Source organism: Gadus morhua, chromosome 14 (genome assembly GCF_902167405.1).
Source record: "Gadus morhua chromosome 14, gadMor3.0, whole genome shotgun sequence".
NCBI lineage: Eukaryota > Metazoa > Chordata > Actinopteri > Gadiformes > Gadidae > Gadus > Gadus morhua.
This window is the reverse complement of record NC_044061.1, coordinates 25429372-25451331: the sequence shown is the minus strand read 5'-3', so window position 1 is coordinate 25451331 and position 21960 is coordinate 25429372. Positions and strand designations below refer to the sequence as shown.

At 51.4% G+C, this 21960-nt stretch overlaps 1 protein-coding gene across 7 annotated transcripts in view; it reads left to right on the top strand.

Annotated features, from left to right (window-relative positions):
- Window positions 1-21960, top strand: part of chd9 (chromodomain helicase DNA binding protein 9) — an 82054-nt gene that overhangs the window by 58479 nt on the left and 1615 nt on the right. For 4 of the 7 annotated variants that reach the window (XM_030377769.1, XM_030377771.1, XM_030377770.1 and 1 more), the window contains 20 exons: window positions 125-235; window positions 593-792; window positions 1998-2197; window positions 2651-2810; window positions 7058-7147; window positions 8356-8459; window positions 8623-8740; window positions 9277-9334; window positions 9534-9582; window positions 10279-10537; window positions 10979-11184; window positions 13438-14334; window positions 14610-14782; window positions 15351-15584; window positions 16325-16502; window positions 16958-17106; window positions 17717-17953; window positions 18610-18765; window positions 19253-19357; window positions 19783-21960. The exon at window positions 19783-21960 is cut by the window's right edge and continues 1615 nt beyond it. In XM_030377769.1, the coding sequence (XP_030233629.1) occupies window positions 125-235; window positions 593-792; window positions 1998-2197; window positions 2651-2810; window positions 7058-7147; window positions 8356-8459; window positions 8623-8740; window positions 9277-9334; window positions 9534-9582; window positions 10279-10537; window positions 10979-11184; window positions 13438-14334; window positions 14610-14782; window positions 15351-15584; window positions 16325-16502; window positions 16958-17106; window positions 17717-17953; window positions 18610-18765; window positions 19253-19357; window positions 19783-20775 (4677 nt within the window). In that variant the 3' untranslated portion in view covers window positions 20776-21960. The remainder of the gene's footprint in view (window positions 1-124; window positions 236-592; window positions 793-1997; window positions 2198-2650; window positions 2811-7057; window positions 7148-8355; window positions 8460-8622; window positions 8741-9276; window positions 9335-9533; window positions 9583-10278; window positions 10538-10978; window positions 11185-13437; window positions 14335-14609; window positions 14783-15350; window positions 15585-16324; window positions 16503-16957; window positions 17107-17716; window positions 17954-18609; window positions 18766-19252; window positions 19358-19782) is intronic. The other 3 variants (XM_030377774.1, XM_030377773.1, XM_030377772.1) reach the window with 3 other exon arrangements.

Sequence of the window (21960 nt, the reverse complement as noted above, 5' to 3'; positions counted from 1 at the left end):
GTATCTGGAAGGAATAAATGGTATCGGATCATCTCTAGTTATTGCAGAGTGGATGAAGGGCATTAGGGATGATGATATGAAGCATGATGGTCTGATTCATGTGATTCTGGTGTCTGCTCTCTAGGCCAGCTTTGTGGCCTCTGGGAACCGCACGGACATCTCCCTGGACGACCCCAACTTCTGGGACAAGTGGGCCCAGAAGGCGGAGATCGACGTGGAGATGGTGAACGGCAGAGTGAGTACTCCCTTTGATGGATGTGTATGGAGCTCCTGTAGGGTTTAGGTTTTACTTTTTTTCCGTTGGTCTGCATGGGGTTAGAACGTGACTTCAGGCTACTATCCGGTTCTGTTAGAGATTCTGACAGAGCGTTTAACTGTCAATTATATTACCAGCATGAAGAACAACATTTGGCCATTTGATGGCCTTAACCTGAAGTAAAATCTCATTTCACAGATTTAAAAGTATTTCAATATTTGTGCAAAATGAAAACATAAAGGCCACATTCTGTACAATTTGAAGAAGAGAAATATTCCCCCCAACATAGAAATAGTATTTGACCGCCCCCCCCCCCCCCCCCGCTGCGGCCCTCAGAACAGCCTGGTGATCGACACTCCGCGGGTCCGTAAGCAGACGCGGCCCTTCAGCACCACCAAGGATGAGCTGGCGGAGCTGTCCGAGGGCGAGAGCGACGGAGACGTCTCCAAGCCCAGGCAGCGCCGCGCCCACGACCGGCTCAACAGCTACGGCCGCACCGAGTGCTTCCGGGTGGAGAAGAACCTGCTGGTCTACGGGTGAGATACATGAGCTCCCCTGTTCACATCAGGGGTCCCCAACCTTTTTGAACCGTCGAGCTACTTTAAGGGTGCTGGGTAATACCAAGGGCTACTTGTTTGATACAAACGAGGCACTTTGCAGCCAGGTTTTTCTTTATTTTGGGGTAAAACCGCATCTAGCTCTCCATCGTAGCTGCACTCGCTAGCTGGTCTCAGCAAAGAGTGCGCACGATATCAAACTGTCCAATCAAGGTCAGAGTTCATAAAACATTTTTGTTTTGTTTTTTTATATTCAATAATCATCATTGCCATTAAATCGAAATCAATCCAAGGGTTTTGATTAAAAAAAAAAACTTTTAGACAGAGCTCCTTGGTGACTAGTGCTATTTTGAGAACATACTCTGTGGGCGACTCATGTGGGCCCAGTGGTCGACCAGGTGCCCACAGGCACTGCTGGCTACCCATGGTTCAGATCATTGGTTTTATTTGTTACGATGTGTTCCTCATTCACTCCATTATAGTGCACTTCATTGTAGTGATGCTGGTTCTTCTTTGGTTTGTTGTGTTTATGAGCAATCATCTCTCTTGATCCTCGAGAGAGAGAGTGTGTTGCCAGAGGTTCATTATTTTAATGAATTTTAAAGAGTTGTCATCCAAAGGCCACACGAGGCCCGTGGATGGTGTCAGTCTTGAATATTGAATTAAATGTTTGCAATTAATTAAATGTTTTGGTCTTCAACGGAACTAAATTCATGAACAAAATCCAAGAATGTCATCGGATCAGGTTCTAACGGGTTACACCGACCAGCGCATGACAGCCTGTGCTCTGTTTCCTCCTCCCCCCTGCCCCTCCCCACCCTTCACCCTCCACCCTGACCCTTCACCCTCCACCCTGACCCTTCACCCTCCACCCTGACCCTTCAACCTCCCCCCTGACCCTTCACCCTCCCCCCTGACCCTCCCCCCTCCCCCCTGACCCTCCCCCCTCCCCCCTGACCCTTCACCCTCCACCCTGACCCTCCACCCTCCCCCCTGACCCTTCACCCTCCACCCTGACCCTCCACCCTCCCCCCTGACCCTTCACCCTCCACCCTGTCCCTCCACCCACCACCCTCCACCCTCACCCACCACCCTCCACCCTGTCCCTCCACCCTGACCCTCCACCCTCAACCTCCCCCCTCCCCCTCCCCCCTCCTGCGTGCCGTCCCTGGGGGTCTGTCCAGGTGGGGCCGGTGGAAGGACATCCTGAACCACGGGCGCTTCAAGAAGCAGCTGGCGGAGCGCGACGTGGAGTCCATCTGCAGGGCGCTGCTGGCCTACTGCCTGGTGCACTACCGCGGAGACGACAAGATCAAGAGCTTCATGTGGGACCTCATCGCGCCCACGGAGGACGGCCAGACCAAGGAGCTCCAGAACCACCTCGGTGAGGACCACAGAGCGGACCGAAATGACCTCATGTCTGAACCAGGGATGGAGAATTACAATACGTACTTAGTTCTGTGATCATGCGAACAGTAGGATGCAACCTCCTCCAAACAATCATGAAGAAGACAAAAACAAGCCCACCCACATTCAATTCCCTTTTTCCCAAAATTGTCTTCGGAAGCAAAACCGAGGCACACGTTGGCATAATGCAGGCGTACTGGGCTCCTGCATTTCTGGGACGATTATAACTATAACAATTGCCGTTCAACGCTCAACAATGCTATATCATCGTTGTATTAACGGCTCCTCATTGCAGTATATTTACTACCCGTAACCACGGTTTGGACAAACTCGATGCTTGCCTGTGCGTCACACACCGTTTGACTTCATCCCCCCTGACCCCTCTGACCCCCCCTGACCCCTCTGACCCCTGACCTCCTCCTGTGAGCAGGGCTGTCTGCTCCGGTGCCGCGCGGACGCAAGGGGAAGAAGATGAAGACGCAGTCCAGCTCCTTCGACATCCACAAGGCGGAGTGGCTCCGGAAGCACAACCCCGAACACATGCTGCAGGACGAGGGCTACAAGAAGCACCTCAAGCACCACTGTAACAAGTAGGTCCTCCGGTGAACACGCTGCCGTGGGTCTCTGATGATTAGAGGGCCATGCTCCAGCCCAGATAGCCACTGTGACCGGTCGGTCCTCTGCTGAACACACCGCTGGTCCGGTCCGCACCGCTAGAGGGACGGAGGCTGAGGCATGACCTTCGGAGGACGACGTTGAACTTGAAGTGTTCATGGTGGTCAATCTGTAGTCGTCACTTTGAACAGCCGTCGTGTCCCTGTCTTTAGAATCGTAGTCGTTTTGAAAAGGATTATGGGTGAAATGGTTCAACGTTCATATGGTTGAATTGTGGTTAGAGAGACGTTCGCTGCCAACCTCCACCGTTACCGTGAGACGGGTCATCGTCGGGCCTTCTAGTGTTTTCTCAACCTTGCCGGGTCTTGAATATCCATGGTAACGGAGGAGAGGAGAGGGGAGGAAGCCTTCTGTGTTCTGCACAGCGGGGTGCCTATCATCGTCACAGACAGCAGGTCCAACACAACCAGGAGCAGACCGCCAACTGACAGTACCCCAGTGTTATCACTTTATCGGAACGGGGACTTGCTATGAAACGTTAGTGTTGCTGAGGCCCGGCGTCGCTGTAAATGAGTCGAAGGCGGCCTCCGACAAATTTGATACCAGCATTTCCACTGTTTTCACACATGGAAAATATAAAACTCAGTTTGAACTTTCGTATCAGTCGGAGCACATATTAGTGACACGTCTTTAGCACGTTCTCCACCATCATCTGTATGCAGACTCCATCGCTCTAAGGAGTGTCACTACAGACGCGTGGGCTCCGCCTTGGCTTTTAGCTAATTCTGCCATCATGCTCGTTTCACAGTTAATGAATGGGCTGCGCTTCCTATTAGTGGTCGTTGGTAATTAAAAACAGTAGCCACTTAGCAATTGTGTATCATCACACAACGGTTTTTTTAAGTTGTCGATATGATGCCGCCGAGGGATAATAAATATTAATCGCGATGTAACACCCAACCCTTTAAAACAAAATAAACAATGCTGTTTATGGAATTATGTTGAAGGGATTTGTTGACAATGTTTTTAATGCCGCTGCTCAAAGTAAATTACAAAGCGTGTGATCGTTTGTATCCCGCGTATCTGGCAGGTGTTTATTATTAGTAATTTTTATTTAAGGCCTTGCACTGCAATTGTGTCACTTTATATTTAATTGTATGCAGGGTAGTTATCTTTTGATTGCAGTTTAACAGTAGCACCTCTAATCCGCGGTAATCAGGATCCATTGAAGGCTCCATTGGAGGCGACAGGGCAGCGATTGGCTAATGTGCTGGCTGTACCTACTAGACCCTCAGACGGGTGGGCTTCCTGACTCGACGGCCCGGCACGCCGCCCCCTGATTCACAGGCAGCGGGAGAAGAGGGAGAGCGAAAACCGGGACCCACAAAAGGGTTGCTTTGGAAATGTGGAGCATTTGGGTATAAAGCCAAAGAGATGGAGGCTGCTCCTCTTTCTAAAGACCGGGCTTGCGTCCACTGGGGGCTTCGGTCAGAAAGTTCCCCATTGTTGAGCCGGGCTGAGTACTGCTGAATCCAGGGATTGTCCAATGTTTCACGCCGGCCAAACAGGGGCGCGCACACACAGACACACACACACACACAGAGACACACACCCACACACTGACACACACACATACACACACACACACACACACATGCAGAGAGGGGGCAGGCTTCTGCTGACGACTGCGTTTTTCAGGGCTGCAGGGGCAGGAATGTGGTGGCTGAGCGAGCTGTCGGCCGCAGCCTGCCGACCGCGTTCTACAGCACAGCTCTGACACACGTCTAGAGAGCATCCGAATGTCCCCTGGCCTTATGATCAAATAATACTGTTCAGGCCAATGTACCGCACCACTGCTGCACATATTTCTTGAAGAGGGTAGAGGTGTGTGTGTGTGCGTGTGTGCGTGCGTGTGTGTTTGTGTGTGTGTGTGGGGTGCCGGGGAAATCGTCTCCGCTGACAGACGGCTTGAAGTTTGACGTGCGGTGATGTGTTGGCTTTTTGTTGTTCGGAGATGTGAGCTATGGCAAATATGCTGTTCTGTCAGACAAGACGAACACGGCCGCGTCCTTCTGGAAGAATGTGTGCTATTCACTGGCTCTGCTTTTGCTAGAGAGACATGCACGCACGCGCACAGGCACACACACACAGAGGCTTTGGCTTGTCTGGGTGAGTCAGAGGCAGAATGATGAAGGGGTGCGTTGACAGGCAGAGGAAGCTCCAGCTGACCTGGGGAGGGAGGGAGGGAGGGAGGGGTGAGGGGAGGGAGAGGGGATGGCTGTGGTGTTCTTCTGCCATATCTCCACACTGGTCGTGGCGTTGGTGCCGTTACGCAGGGATGATGAGCCTCGCCGCTGTCTGTGGGCTCCTTAAAGATGGAAGATGCCTGTAAAAGTACAGAGTGTGGGGATGAGTGTGTGTGGCTTCCCGGTCGATTCGGTGGGCCTGAGTTCACTGGTGGACGGGGAGCTGCGGGAATGTCACTCTTGATTGTTTGTGAAGACCGTAGAATGAGTTTCTAGACGCTTTGGAGAAAGGCTGTATTGTGTGCGTGTGTTCAATTCAAATGAACTCACACCCTTTACACTGTGACTTGTATATATTGCCGGGAGATGTTGAGATAAGAAATACTGGACACGGTATGACAGTTTTATTTCTGTATTTTGCTGCATTTTTTATGTTTATCGTGCCTATTTTGACTCTGCTGTTCCCATATGTACAGTTTCCTTGAGTCTGGGAGAGACTCTTTTAAATTAAATTCATGGGTCTTGTTGTTACACAACATTCATGCTAATTAGGTGATCGTTATCAACCCCTGTGGAAAGGCTCATTTGTTGAGATCACCCCACTACTTCACAGGTCAGAGTGCATGCTGGGTAAGTGTTTACCAGGAGTAAACATCAACATCTCACCAAGACCTCTTGGTCATTGACATGGTTACCAGACCAACTGCACAGGGTCCACTCCAATGAAATGATTGAATTACTCAGGGAGTACCTTGTCTCTGATGTCTCTGAAGAAGCATCTCTCAGAAGGGGAAGCAAAGCCTTCCGGCATCATGTAAGCAATCGTGTAAAAAGCATTGCTTATTGCTACGCCAAAGTGTGAGATCATCACTCATGCATCGCATCCGGATCTGTCAGGTTTTTTTTTACGGGAAAACGAACGCCGTTTTAGGTTTCCCATTACTCAATCATCTGGAAACAGACGGCGGATATGTTGGCTTCTGACTAGAGTGGAAATAGTTGTAAACTCTCCTTCACCGTTGGGGGGGGGGGAGTCTCCCTGCTGGGGAACATGGCTAAAACGTGGACACCTCTCCGACATATTTCGGATGCTGGTAACACTCAGGTGGCTGCGTGTCATCGCCGTGACGCCCAGCGCCTGATGCTCCGGCGTCCCTGGAGACCCGGGCTGCCCGTGCAGCACTGAGCGCTCAGCCGCTACGGCGCTAACGTCTCCCCCATGACTCAGCGCCTCGCTCTCCCTCTCACTCGCCCAGAACCCAGTCCCTTGGTCCCCGTAGAGGGAGGGAGCGTGGAGAGAGAGGGAGGCAGGGGAGGGAGGGTGAAAGAGAGATGCAGAGAGAAGGAGGGAGAGGAAGTGAGAGGGAGAGAGAGAGAGACTCATAATCAGAGTTCAACCATTGCTCGGTGGTTAAAGAGCTTCTGGATCTGTGTGTGGTGAGCTCTGTACTCGGTACTATCCATACTAATCAGGCTTTAGGAGTCCACTGATTAACCTACGGGACGGATCAGATCACATGACCTAGCAATCCCTGAACCACGTAGTTTGGTGATACACATAAGCGTATTTCGTTTAGGGAGCTGTAAATGGTGATTGTGTAGGACCTCAAGTTAAATCGGTTTGTATTTTTGTATTCTAGATTGATGGACATATTGCTCTTTCCAAAATGTGGTGAAAGTTATGTGCAAATACATTTTAAATGCTCAATCCTGTCAGATAAGATTGCTGCAACTCAAACGTCAAAATTCTGCAACTATCCAAACTGCCGTCCAACTCAACTTCCGAGGCCGTGTGTGTGTGTGTGTGTGTGTGTGTGTGTGTGTGTGTGTGTGTGTGTGTGTGTGTGTGTGTGTGTGTGTGTGTGTGTGTGTGTGTGTGTGTGTGTGTGTGTGTGTGTGTTGGTTCTGTGGGCCCCGTTGTGCGCGCTCAGCGTTTGTCCGTGGGCTTTGTTGTGACACCGGCTGTCTGTGTGCAGGGTTCTGCTTCGGGTCAGAATGCTGTACTACCTGAAGCAGGAGGTGATCGGAGTGCAGTCCCAGAAGGTGCTGGACGGGGCAGACGCCAGGTGAGTCCTCCTACCTGGTCCTCTGCTCACAGAGCTACAACACCCAGACACTGACCAGAGGAGTACAGGCGGTCAGCTGGGAGAAGTTTTTCTTGGATGTATGTCACACATACTGTGAGATTAAGGGCTTTACAAATAAAGTTTAATTGAATTTAGCCCCAAAAGTTGACAAGTAACCAATCCTTGTCGTTCTGTACATTTATTGTTTTACATTTATTTATTTATCCAGGGTTTAATTATCGGGGCTGAACGGTTGGCTTGGAGTTGAGTGTGTTACTGTATTGTGGGAGATTGTCGAACTGAAATGTTGATCGTTTTGATCTGTTAGATAAGGTCATTGTGCATGTTGTATACATAGTGTCTAAGCATTCACAGGGGAATGCTCAACCAAAGTGGTGTCACAGTTAAATTTTAACAGATGCAGTTAAGGGCTGCCAGGATGTCAAGAAATTCATGCGGTGAGAAGATTTCGCAAGCCGCACAGAAGACTCAGTTCAGGTCTTTGTGTGAAGAGGATGGTAGAACAATGCCGTGGAGGCTGAGAGGATGGGGGGAGAAGGCCAGAAGGGGGGAGCATTAGTTGTTATTTGATCTGGGGAGCTCCCGTGTGCTCGTAGTTAGATTGGAACATTTGCACAAACACAGATTGAACAATTCATCCGGAATTACCGAAATGATGGCTAGAGTGGTTTTCTGTTAGCTTTTTCCTTCTGATGCGTGTACTGTGGAGGACATTAGAGCATTCACAAACTGTTGATGATATAATGGGAAGGGATGGTAGAAACCTGTGGAGTCCATGGCTGTATCAGATTGAATTACAGAGCAGCCCTTCTCTCTGAAGACTGGAAATAAATAGGAAAGCTGTAGTGCTCCCCCTGCTGTTCGAACTCAGAACTGGAGCTTTCTAGGTTTCTAGGTTTCAGTGGCTCACTGAACACATGCAACTCGAGAAACTCCTGTTTCTCCGTTACTGGCTCTCTTTGATTCATTTAGACAAATATTTTTTACGATTTTATTTGAGATAATTTCACACCATGCTCACGCTTAAAGTTGACCACCTCCTACACCTTCCTATCAGAAGATCTGCCTATGGTCCAGTGTCAACAAGATAATCAATGTTGTTTGACTGCTCTTTGCATGTTGTTCTTCTGACTCTGTCTCCTCCTCCTCTTCCTCTTCTTGCTCCTCCTCCTCCTCCTCCTCCTCAGTGACATCAACATCTGTGTGCCGGAGCCTGAGAGCTCTGACCTGCCGGCCTTGTGGTGGGACAGCGTGTCGGACAAGGGTCTGTTACTGGGCATCTTCAAGCACGGTGAGTCAGCCCAATAGATCTAGAACCTTCACCTCTAGAATCTCAGTCAAACGTGCGCCGAAGTTCATATATTGAGGACTTGTTCAAATGTATTAAATTTTGGGCAAGCGTCACAACTAAACAATGGTGAATACGGTATTTGTACCTGTGTTTTGTGCTCCAGGCTATGAGAAGTACAACACCATCAGAGCAGACCCGGCCCTCTGCTTCCTAGACCGTGTGGGACGGCCCGACGAGAAGGCCATCGCTGCAGAGCAGAGGGCCAATGACTACATGGATGGGTGGGTAGAGACATCGACAGCTAGGCAGCTAGGCAGGGAGGCAGAGACGAACGCTGCTAGGCAGTCACCAAGCCGAACCTCCACTCTGTTCCTCTATGTCAGTGTCATATACACACACATGCACTGTGTAAACGGTGTTTCAGTTATAATTTGTATGGTTAAAGATTAACGGGGCAAAGTTATTCAATTAATTGGGCAAAGTGGGTTGAAAATACTGTGTGTACATACTCACACACGCACACGGGTAAACAAAGTAAACAAATGAAAGTAAAAACGAAAAAACTAACTTTTTGTGCAATTATTTATTGTTTGAATTATATTGGCCTTATTCAGTTTACTCATTTACATAGTAAAACTGACAACATTTCAAATCATTCTCATTACATGTCAATACATCACCCATGATTTGTGGTAGTCTGTTCACTGATGGGAAATGATATACTGTATATTGTTCCTCATTTGCTTACACATTACAGACCCAAACACGCCATACTAACTGACTGTGTGTGTGTGTGTGTGTGTGTGTGTGTGCGCAGGGATGTGGATGACCCAGAGTACAAGCCCGCCCCTGCTCTTCTGAAGGACGAGATGGAGGTAAGCTCACAGCCCACCGCAGGGGGGCTCACAGCAGGGGGGCTCACCGCAGGGGGGGCTGCACTGTTTTGAGAAGCTCTGCCAAGTCCGCCCCCCTGACTAGCGCTGTAACACAAGGCAGATGTTGGGGATTTTGTAGTCCCCGACCAGGGAGCTGATGGGGTCTGTAGTTCCTTAACGCTGGTTCTTCTCCTGGCAGGACGACGCCTCTTCGCCCGGAGACCTGGTTGTCGTGGACAACGCCGGAGGTAATGCTGTGCCATATGTCACTCAAACGTCAATAGCGACTGGAGGAATTCAAAGTTGACGATTCGATCTTTATGATGACTGATGGGAGTATTAAATAGACATTATTTCATCGGGATAGCAAGGGTGTTGTTAATCATCCATCTTGCTCGGGAGTCACTATCTTGGCCCTTCATTTGAAGAGAGGAGTCGATTTCCAGATAATTAATGCCCCCGAAATGGGTCATAATAATTATGGGAAGTGTTTCTCAAAGTGATTTACAATGAATTCGGAAAAGGGACCTTTATTTCCTGCAGGGATGCTGGGTGTGTGTGGGAGGCACTATGTGGATGTGCATGTGCTCAGTGCTGATGTGCATGTGCACGGTGTTGATGTGCATGTGCATGGGCGCAGAGAGGATTGAGTGGGATCACTGATTCCTTAAAGGGCTCTGATGCATTCCAAATGAAATTGCCGCTTAAAACGGCGTAGCAATATACCATGATAATAAATAACACGTGAGCTGGCCAAATTCTTTGATATTAATGTTGGCACAAATACAATACTAGCATTGTGTAACATCTTATCCTAGCTATCCTTGTCGTGTACGGGAATGGGTTAACCTTACAATCGGTAAGTCGTTTTTGATAAAAGCGTCTGCTAAACGCGCTTAACGTTAATGTAAACATCTGATTCGTTTTGTGGCTCCTCCTCCCAGACTCTCAGGTCCCTGTGATGGACGGTGGCGCCGCCTACTGGCCGTCCCCGTCGGTGCTCACGGCCCGGCTGCGGCGGCTGATCACGGCCTCCCAACGCTACACCAAGAGCCGGCAGATCCTCCACATCCACCAGAACCAGACCCAGAGCTACACCCCCCAGGCCCTGATGATGACCGCCCCGCTCTGCCCGCTGCCCCCCGCCCTCGGTGACACGGCGCTCAATCCCAAGATGGCCGCCAAGATTGAACGCCAACAGAGGTGCGGATACTAACCCGAACACAAAGAAACAACTAGAGGTGGTTGCACCATTGCTCACATTCCACATGGCTGGGCGTCATGTGGAATGTGAGCAATGGGTGCGGACATGCAGCCATGTGAACCGGGCTTATCTGGTTTGACCTGTATGACTGTATGACCTGTATTCTCGGATTTACCCCCGGTATGGGGTCCATACCGATACAAAGATTGGTTGGTGATGTAATTTTGTACAACTTTGAATTCCTACTACCCGTATTTGGCGGCAACCAAAACACTCCGAATGTACGCTTCAATGTGTGCATTTGCATTTTGTCATGTAAACGTGATGCTTCATGTAAACGTATGGGTTTAGGATGCTTCGTAAGGAAGCCACAGCACTTCTCCCGGAGCCACAGCACTTCATCTTGATCCCAGCTTCCTGTGTGTCTGTTCCCTGTGCAGGTGGACGCGGCGGGAGGAGGCAGACTTCTACCGGGTGGTTTCGACCTTTGGCGTGGTGTTCGACCCCGACCTGGGCTGCTTCGACTGGACCAAGTTCCGCGCCATGGCCCGGCTGCACAAGAAGACGGACGAGAGCCTGCAGAAGTACCTGTGCGCCTTCGCAGCCATGAGCCGCCGGGTCTGCCGGCTGCCGCCCAAGGAAGGAGGTAATCACACACACATGTACAATCACACACACGCGTACAATCACACACACACCAGTGTTACCCCTATATGCGCCTTTTTTTAAAGAGAGGAGAGGAGAGCTTCAGCTTATCTCTCTAAAATACGAATGTTAGGGTTAGGGTTAGGGTTAGGGTTAATGCAAAATAATATAACATTCCGTGCGCTGCGGACGCTGGATATGCGCTTCATATCCATTCACACACTTGTGAGTAAAGCATATAAACGGAGAGGAGAGCTCCTTCTTATCTCTTTAAAAAACGTTTTTTTTTTATTTGGCGCTACGGACGCTTCACATCCAGGTCAATTCACACACCTGTGAGTAAAGCATATACACGGAGAGGAACTTCCGTAAAGTTGGAAATAAATTGGCAGATTCTGAGTTTGCGATTCAATAGATCATCGTGAAACATTGTTGCGACACATTTGAGTGTAGTAACCTAGAGAACGAGCTACAACATTTTCATCCAAACGAGCCGTCTTTATTGGCTTCTATGAGCTGTCAGCTCTCAGCCGCGAGCTCAGACCGTCTGCAAAGTGTAAAACTGAAAACAATGGTAAAATTTCAACAGCGTCACCAGTATTGACTCTAGAGCCCCCAAACTTGTTCCATATAGGCATGGCCTCTTTATGGTCCTGCTACAACCTTTAGTGCCGAAAAATATATCTCTTCTTATTTTTGAGTATTTTTTATTTAGGAATAATTTCAATAGCGTTGCCATTATTGACTCTAGAGCCCCAAAATGTTTTCCATATAGGCTTGGGCTCTTTATGGTCTTACTGCGACCTTGTTTTGAAAAATATAGCTCTATTTATTTTTAAGGAATTTCTTTATAGCAAAAATGTCAATATACATTTTTTTTAACAACAATTTCAGTAGCGTCGCCATTATTGACTCTAGAGCCCCAAAACTTGTTCAATAGAGGGATGGCCTCTTTATGGTCCTACTACAACCTTTTTGATAGGGAGGGGGGAGGGAGTGGGAAGATGCATTGGTTGGAGGCACTTTTTGATTGTTGTAGTATTTGTGTTATGTGATTTTACTGTATAGGGTGGTTGTTGATATTATATATTTTTTGTTAAATAAATGTAAATAATTGTTTTATAGATTAAACGTAATATATTCAATCTCTCCGTATTTCTCCTGCTCACTACTGTGCTCAAATGGACTGTATGTACACCCTTCTGGTGCCGACAGGCACATGGAAACCTCCCGGCAGGGTGCGCTTTGCGAGCACAAAAAGAAAAAAAACATTTCACCTCCGCTGCTGCAACTCCATCCTACACACACCACAATCGTACATTGACATGCACACACCACAATCGTACATTGACACGCACACACCACAATCGTACAACGTAGCGCACACACACCACAATCGTACAATGGATCACACATTTGTCTGAGGACCACACGCTGCCATCACAGGGTGGGGCTCGTTATCAAAACGGGACGTGAATTCATAAGAGAAACAAATACTGTCAACACACATCTGTGGCTGATTAGCCCGATTATTTATGCAAATAAACATGTAAACACGACAAGCAAAAACGGTGCATCCAGCTCTGTGCTGATCAGGATCAGATTTGTTACTTCATGCAATGACGAGCGGCCCCGTTTGATCCCAACTTCTCTCCCTCGCTCTCTCACTCCCTCCCTCACTCGCGCTCTCGCTCACTCTTGCTCTATGTCTCCATCTCGGCCCCTCTCTGTTTCTGCCTCTCTCGTTCACTCTCTCGCTGCCTCTCTCTCTGTCTCTCGCTCTGTCTCGCTCACTCTTGCTCTGTTTCACTCTCTCGCTCCCTCTCTCCCTCTTGCTCTCTTGTTCTCTTCCATTGCTCTTTTCCTCTATTGCCCTTTCAATATCTCCCTCTCTCCCTTTGCTCTCTCCCTCTTGCTCTCTACCTCTCTTCCATTGCTCTCTACCCCTCTCCCTCTCTTCCATTGCTATCTCGCTCTCTCCCATTGCTCTCTCCCTCTCTTCCATTGCTCTCTACCTCTCTCGCTCTCCCTCTCTTCCATTGCTCTCTCCCTCTCTTCCATTGCTCTCTACCTCTCTCGCTCTCTCCCTCTCTTCCATTGCTCTCTCTCTCTCTCTCTCTCTCTCTCTCTCTCTCTCTCTCTCTCTCTCTCTCTCTCTCTCTCTCTCTCTCTCTCTCTCTCTCTCTCTCTCTCTCTCTCTCTCTCTCTCTCTCTCTCTCTCTCTCTCTCTCTCTCTCTCTCTGACTCGCCGCAGACGCCACCGTGGACCCGTCGCTGTCCATCCAGCCCATCACGGAGGAGCGCGCCTCGCGGACCCTGTACCGCGTGGAGCTGCTGCGGCAGGTCAGGGAGCAGGTGCTGCGCCACCCCCAGCTGTACGAGCGCCTGTCCCTGTGCCAGCCGGGCTCGGACCTGCCGGTGTGGTGGGAGCCCGGCGGCCACGACCACGACCTGCTGATCGGCGCCGCCAAGCACGGGGTGAGCCGCACGGACTACCACATCCTGCGGGACCCCGAGCTCAGCTTCATGGCCGCCCAGCGCAACTACAGCCAGGCCAAGGCCTCGCAGCAACAGCAGCAGCAGCAGCATCAGCAGGCGACGTCCCGGGCCCCCACGCCGCTGCCCCTCGCAGGCCCGGGCTCCGCCCACGCCGCCACCAGCTCCCCGCTGGCCACGCCCTCGCACTGGGACACCGCCGATACTGCGGCGCCCGGCGTGCCGAAGGAGGAGCCAATGACTGACGACGAGGAGGCGACGAAGGGGCGGCCCGGGTTGGGGGGCTGGAGCCCTCCTCCCCCCGCCCCGGCCACGCCCACGGGGCTGGAGGAGAAGCCCCTGGTCATCAAGGAGGAGCCGGAGGAGAAGGAGGCGCGGCCCGGCCCCCCCGCCCCCGCGCCCTCGGAGAGGAAGAGCAAGAAGGCGAGCAAGAGGAGCCGCAAGGAGGCGCGCCGGGGCTCCCGCTCGGACTCCTCCTCCAGCGCCTCCTCGCGCTCCTCGTCTTCGTCCTCGTCCTCTTCGTCTTCGTCCTCGCGCTCGGGCTCCAGCTCGTCTTCCTCCTCGTCCTCCTGCTCGTCGGGCTCGTCCTCGTCTTCCTCGTCCTCGTCGACCTCGTCGGACAGCGACAGCGGCGGAGAGGAAGGGAAGAAGAAAGGTGCGCAAAAGTCTAGTGTGTGTGTGTTACTGTGTGCGTGTTACTGTGTGCGTGTGCGTGTATATGTATATGTCTCTGGACAGGCAAGTGTGATTGAGATTTTGATGAGGTGGCCGCATAATCTATGTGCGTGTGTGTGTGCGTGTTTCATGTGTATGTGTGTGCATTTTTTATGTTCATGTTTTTATTGTCGCTTAGTGTATTTTATTGTGTGTGTGAGTGTTTGTGTTGAGCGTTGGCCTCACCGCCGTGCCCCCCCCTGTGTGTGTGTGTAGCGGCGGCGGCGGTCCCGGCGCCGGTGTTCGACGAGGACAGCGTGGCGTCGGTGAGCGCCCTGCAGGACGAGACGCGGGACGGCGGCGGCGGCGGCGTGGCGGAGAACGGCGGCGCCGCCAACCTCCCGCCCTTCCAGGGGGGCTACATGCTGGCGGCGTCCTATTGGCCCAAGGTACGACGGCCTGCATGGAGGCCTCTGCTGTGATCAGACCTCTTGGGGCGTCAACGGACTGCCTTTGTACAGCGCTTTGCTAACCAGTGGCCACTCAAAGCTCTTTACAATATTGCCTCACATGCACCCACTCATGCGCACATTCACACACCGACGGCGGAGTCAGCCGCGCAAGGATGACAGCCGCCTCGTTGGGATCGGTCAGGGTGAGGCGTCTCGCTCAGGGACACCTCGACACTATATTATACTCTATGTACTCCCCGGGGATCCAACGAGTTGGTTACAGGCCGACCTGCTCTACCTCCTGAGCCACATGCCGGCCAGGGAGAGCTAATGTGTGTGTGTGGATTGCGGAGGTCCTCCCTAGTCCCTGCTCCTCTTGGGTTCACCAGGGTGTCCTGGATGCCGCTCTGGATACAGGCCACTGCTAAAGTGACTCGAAAGAAATCGGTCAAAAGAAAAATGGGGGGATTCATGAAATGAAAAGCAGCCCAGTTTGAATCTCTCTCTCTCTCTCTCTCTCTCTCTCTCTCATATATATCTATATATGCTCTCTCGCCCCCCTCAGGACCGGGCGATGATCAACCGTCTGGACAGTATCTGCCAGGCGGTGCTGAAGGGGAAGTGGCCGGCGACGCGGCGGGCGTACGAGCCCGGCGGGGCTGTGGCGTCCTTCTACACCACCAAGCTCCTGGACAGCGCCAACAACAGCCTGGGGGAGGAGCCGGCCGCCTCGCCGCAGGGGTCAAAGGTGAAGACGCATGTGGCAGAGAACAAGGACTTCTCGGTCAAACTCGACAATGTATGTTGGTTTTTTTTTCTGTTTTATCATTTCCCCCCCCCCCCCTCTCCACACACCTAACTCTGGTCCCTCTGCTGGTATCACATTAACCTCCCTCCCTCCCTCCCTCCCTTCCCCCCCTTTTCCTTTTCTTGACGACTTCGCTCTTAATTTCAGCCGTGCTCTGAGGTGGTAATTAGCGCCGCAAAAAGCGCTCATTCCCACTCAGAGCGCACAACACATGACTGTGTGCTGCTGCTCTATTGTCCGCCTCAGCCATTTTGTCAAGGTGGTATAAATGTAAAGGGTTTCCCCTGTTATTATGGGGTGAACGTCAGTGTGCAGCCGTGGTTGGGGTACGTTAGCTAACACACTCAGCTCCTCAGGAGAGCACCAGACAAGGTCCACTCTCTGCTCCTACTGCCCCAAACTTCTTTACAGTGTTTCACTGTTTGATTTATGTCGATTTTAAAACCCTTACCCCTAATTATAAAGGGTTATTTAGTTGTGGACAATATTTCTAGTAACATTTGGAGCTCGAGTGTACATTTAAATATTTGTTGTAGTATAATATAAAATAATATAAAATAAAAATGTATTTTTAATGTCCTAAAACAAATAAAAAGCAATCATCTGGAGAATAAACCACCTCTTTGGAGTTTGTTCTCCTGGTTTCCATTCAGCTAGACGTCCACTGGCTGTAGCCCTCAGCCGGTGACCCAGTAGCCGTCTGACCCGCCCTTTCTATTGTGTCCCCACAGCAGGAAGGGGGTCTGAAGCTCACCTTCCAGAAGCAGGGTCTGCCGCTCAAGAGGCCCCTGGAGGCTGAGGAGGGGCCCCAGGCCCAACAGCAGTACCTGGCCCGGCTCCACGAGCTCCAGAGCGCCTCGGACACCGGCCTGGCTGACATCACCAAGCCCCAGGCCAGCTTCCACCACGGTAAGGGAATGCACAAAGGCAGTCTAGTGACACAGCCTGGTGTTCTGCCCTGTGGCCACAAGGTGGCGCCAGAGTCTGATTTGCATTCCATGCTAATTACTTTGATGGTCGCAAGCTAGCAGTCATGTAATGCTCACTTTGAGGGGAACAGTCCAAAGTAACACATTTTAACATTGTAATAGTTACGGATTCCGTTTTCCAAGTCAAGAGGACTGAATTGTAAATGTGCTCTCAAAACTGACCTCATAAATCCTTTATATATTTCGATATAGATATCCATCTATATAACTAGATAGATATGCATATCTTCCTACATAAATAGATCTCTATCTATATCAAGATCTAGATCTACATATCATCATATACGTCTTAAAAATGCGAGCGCCTTACTTGTTGTGTTAGCTCGTCGCATCCACCTTGCCTGCTAATCCTTCAGACCCCCTGTTCCTCCGCAGCCCCCCTCAGTCTCCCCGACCCCATGAGGCGGAACGGCACGCTGGACGGCCAGCCGGCGGGGAAGAGGCGCCGGGGCCGGAGGAAGAACGTGGAGGGGATGGACCTGCTGTTCATGAATCGGAACCCACCGCCCGCCGCCTCGGAGCACGTAAGCACGCGCCCCCAAGGTTCAACCCGGCAGGACCTAGCCAGACCGGGTCGTGCTCGTTTGTATTTACATTTAGGGCATATACTCGATGCTTTTATCCAAAGCGACTTACAAAAAGTACATTTGTCCGAAGAAAGAGAAACAACAATATATCTCTTTCTGTACAGTGTGTATGAAGCACCCAAGCACTAACAATTGTTAAGTTAACCCATTCCCCGTATTCAACAAATATAGCTAGGATAAGATGCTACACATAGCTGAGTACTACTTTTAAGTGCCAGGACGTACAACGTACAATACGTGTGTTGGCGGAGGCTCTGCGGAGTCCAGGTGACCTCTGAAGTAGTGAGTCTTGAGTCTTTTGCGGAAGCTGGTGAGCGACTCTGCGGTCCTGACGTCGGCAGGGAGCTCGTTGTGCCACTGCGGTGCTGAAACGGAGAAGAGTTGTGACTTAGATGAATGACCTTTTGCTTGCTCTTAGCGATGGCGGTAGACCTGAGTTTAGACAGTGTACCGTTTAGTGGGGAGCTGTAGAGCGGCCCTGCCTTGCTAATGGCAATGCCTTGCTCATGGGCCCGCTTCCTAACCCTACCCCTGCGACCCCCACCAGGTGCCTCCAGGCTGGGGGGGCATCGGCCAGATGGGCGCGGCGGCGGCCGGGGCCCCGGGGGCGGGCTACGGCCCGGGGCCCAGCCAGGGGCCGGCAGACACGGAGAGCCGGGTGCCGGTCATCAACCTGAAGGACGGCACGCGGCTGGCTGGGGACGACGCCCCCCGCCGGAGGGAGCTGGACCAGTGGCTCCGGGAGCACCCCGGCTTCGTGGCCGACACGGGGGCCTTCATCCCGGTGAGTCGTACCCTCTGTTCAGCCTCTTCTTCTGGGTGTGCCCCTAACCTGGTCTGGGAAAGGGGCCCCTCCTGATGGAGCAGCCGTTATTCTTCAAGCATCTAGCTCAACGGTGCACAAATGGTGGTACGCGTACCCCGAGGGGTACTTTGGAGAACTGCAGGGGGTACCTGCTATCAAGGCAGTATTAAGAAGAAAGAACATTACATTCTTTTCGTAGTGCGGCGTCACCCTTTTCTCTGCTCTAATTGGTTTTTGGCCTATCCAATTGCGTCGCAATCGAAAAGTTTGAGGTTCCTGACTAATTGTATTTTGCAATTCGTATGGATCCTCAACTTTCATTTTCTAGGCTACCATATCAGTATACGTAGGACAAGATTAGGTGTGGCTGTAGTATGATTCGGTTAGTGCCGTAGGAACTGCACCACAGTTACACAACGGCATCAAACGTTGAGGGGGCAGGGACTAAAAATCACTGCACTCTGTGGTTTCTAAACTCTTTTGGCCCAATGCGGTTTAATGGACTAAAAGCCCATTCGAATGTCTCACTTGGGGGAATAGTGACGGCATTCATACAGCCAGAGACAGATGCCAGGTCTATTTAAAACAGGACTGTGCAGTGAAACGCTGTGTGTGTGTGTGTGTCCGCTTCGCAGGGGGTGAGCAAGATGCAGATGCAGATGCCCTTCCAGTTCCCAGACGGGCGACCCAAGCAGAAGAGGCACCGCTGCCGGAACCCCAACAAGATCGACGTCAACAGCCTCACGGGCGAGGAGAGGGTTCAGATCATCAACCGGAGGAACGCACGCAAGGTGGGGGTCATGTGTGCAATGGAAAGTCATCAGCATGCACAGTTACTCCCATGCCTTAGGGGGAGCGAAATCACTGGTAATAGGAAATCAGAGTTCATTGGATATGTTTGTTGCGTAATAAAGGCTGAAGAAAATTTTAAAGAGAAAAAAATAACGGATTAAAAAAGGGACTGAAAGGGAAATTTCTGTTATTTAGGTCCCAGGTACAATCTTGTTTTGAGACATTTTGCGCGTTGAACTTTAGCAATTTCTTTAGCAATGAATAGCGCGACAATGTACAAATGCATCAAACGGAACGACCATAAGAAAATCAAAGGCATTAAACACAAGGACCATATGATCCTGTGGGCCCCTCCTCTCCCCCTCTCCCCGTCTCCCCCTCTCCTCCTCCCACCTCCGTGCCTGTGATGGTGTGCAAAGTGGGCGATGTGACTGCAGTGTCCCGTTGTCTGGGGGCTGCCGGTCGCTGACACTGTGTTCCCCGCAGATCGGCGGAGCCTTCGCCCCTCCCCTGAAGGACCTCAGCCGGTTCCTGCAGGAGAACCCGGAGTACGGGGTCCCCCCCGAGTGGGCCGACGTGGTGAAGCAATCGGTGAGCCCTGACACACTCGCCTGGTGACCCCAAAACGGCCATATCATTTAGCCTGTCAGTACAAACCGTCAGTCACATGTTTATAGGCCTATAAACATGTGAGCATACTGTAAGTAAAAGGGTCTTTCTTCCAAATGAAGGAATCTGTGACTGGTTATGCAGAGTAAGTAATGATGTAGGTTCAGATTGGCGTTAACTCGTGTGTGTGTGTGTGTCTCTCCCTCTCATTGTATGTGTGTGTGTGTGTGTGTGTGTGTGTGTGTGTGTGTGTCTCTCCCTCTCATTGTATGTGTGTGTGTGTGTGTCTTTCTGTGTGTGTGTGTGTGTGTGTGTGTGTGTGTGTGTGTCTCTCTCTCTCATTGTATGTGTATGTGTGTGTGTGTCTTTCTGTGTGTGTGTGTGTGTGTCTCCGTGTCTCCACCCAGGGCTATCTCCCGGAGAGCATGTTCGACCGGATCCTGACCGGGCCCATTGTTCCCGAGGAGGTCAGCCGTCGTGGTCGTCGACCCAAGAACCCCCTGGCCAAGGCGGCGGCGGCGGCAGCGGCGGCGACGGCATCGGCGTCCAACTCGGGCGCGGCGGGCCTGGGCCTCAGCCCCCTGCTGTCCAACGGGCTGCTGTCGGGCATGGACCTCAGCAGCCTGCAGGCCTTCCAGCAGAACCTGCAGAGCCTGCAGTCCCTGCAGCTCACGGCCGGCCTCATGGGGCTGCCCTCGGACGCCGGCAGCCTGGCCTCCAACAACCTGGCCGCCATGTTCCCCATGATGCTCTCCGGCATGGCGGGCCTCCCCAACCTGCTGGGCATGAGCGGCCTCCTGGGCAAGGGCCCGCAGGAGGGCTCCCCCCCGGAGGAGAAGGCCAGGGGCCGGGGGCCCGGGGAGACCGCCTCCTCCTCGTCCTCCTCCGGAGCCCACGCCGCCTCGGCCAAGGGGGACCGGACAGCAGGGCCCCCCGGGGCCTCGCCCTCGTCCTCGCGCTCCTCCTCGGCGTCCTCCAGCGCCACCACCTCCCCACTAAGTGCTTCAGCGGCGGCGGCCCCCGCGGGCCCCGCCCCCCCCCGGCCCCTGAACCCTTTGTTACTGTCCAGTATGCTCTACCCAGGGACGCTCCGACCCCACGGCCTTAACCTCCCCCAGGGGGGCCCCCCCGGCCCCGCGGACCCCCCCGGCCCCGCCCCGGGCCCCCAGCCGCCCACCTCCTCCTCCTCCCTCCGGACTCCAGGAGCCCCCGCGGAGAGGGGGGGGACGGAGGGGGACGATGATGACGATGATGACGATGACGATGATGATGACGATGACGAGGGGGACGAGTCGGCGGAACAAAAGGGGAACAGTGGGGCCGACTCCAAGAAGTCTTCGTCGTCGGACTCGGGGAGCTCGTCTTCGTCGGGGGACTCCGACTCGAGTGACGAAGACTGAGTCGCCCACGCGCATATATAAATATAAATATATTTATGTATCACTTAGAAATGTACACACATGCCACATATATATACACCTATATATGGATTTTTCCTGCACTTGCGTTGTGATTTCTCTACGTGTAAATAGAATAATTAATGAATTTGTTGTGTAATAAAGACTAAAAAAAGAAAAATGTAAAAGAGGAAAAAAACAATGGCTTAAAAAGGAACTGAAATGAAATTTCAGTTCCTTTTGTTCACAAGGTACAATCTTGTTTTGAGACATTTTGCATGTCGAACTTTAGTAGATTTCTTTGTGACATGATGAATAGCGCGACGATGTACAAATGCAACAAACGGAACGACGAAAAGAAAATCAAAGGCATTATTGTAATTACCATGTAAGGAATTAATTTTATTAAACATTTCAAAACTACATAAAACGCTGCCATCGCGCTAATATATTTTGCGGGTTGGGTTTGGGTGGGTTGATGACCGTGACAACAGTTTTGGTGTTTTTCAGTTTTTCTCTTGTAAATGTAAACCTATATTCTCTTCAGGTCTCCTCACTTTAGTTTTTTCGATCATTCTCTTGGATAATTCAGCAATAACACGGGCAGCTATTGAATGTCACAGAAGCTTTTGATTGGCCAGACATCCCAGAGTCCTGTCCACTGCTCCCACCAATCACAACCTGCCATCAAACTAAAGCCCGCCCCCTCAAAACCTCAAAACGTACCCCATGCATTAGGAACACAAAGACACAAATGCCTTCTTCGTTATTCTGGATCATCCACTCAAATGTAAAAATGTATTTTATTTTAACTTTTCTTTTAATTTTGGGTTTGGGTTGAGCTTTTGTGCTTCAATGGGTAAACTTTGTTCTTTTGGTTCTCATTGGTTTTGTGCTGCGACACTGTGTACATGTGTAGCTGTTAACTGTTCTCTACTCAGATCTGGGACAAGGGCATTCGCTCTGTGTGTCCGAGCTCCAGCCCTCACTCAATGCCTCACTAAGGCACTCGATTCCAAGGTGCACTTTGGCACTTCTGGCGGTGTGCTTGCTTGGCGTCCCTTGCTTCCACGCCTGTTGACTTTGACCACTGTGTGCACGTCTGTGTGTGTGTGTGTGCGTGCGTGCGTGCGTGCGTCTGTGAGAGTAAAGTAATACCTGGCCCTATAGTGTCATGTCAGTGTGTGC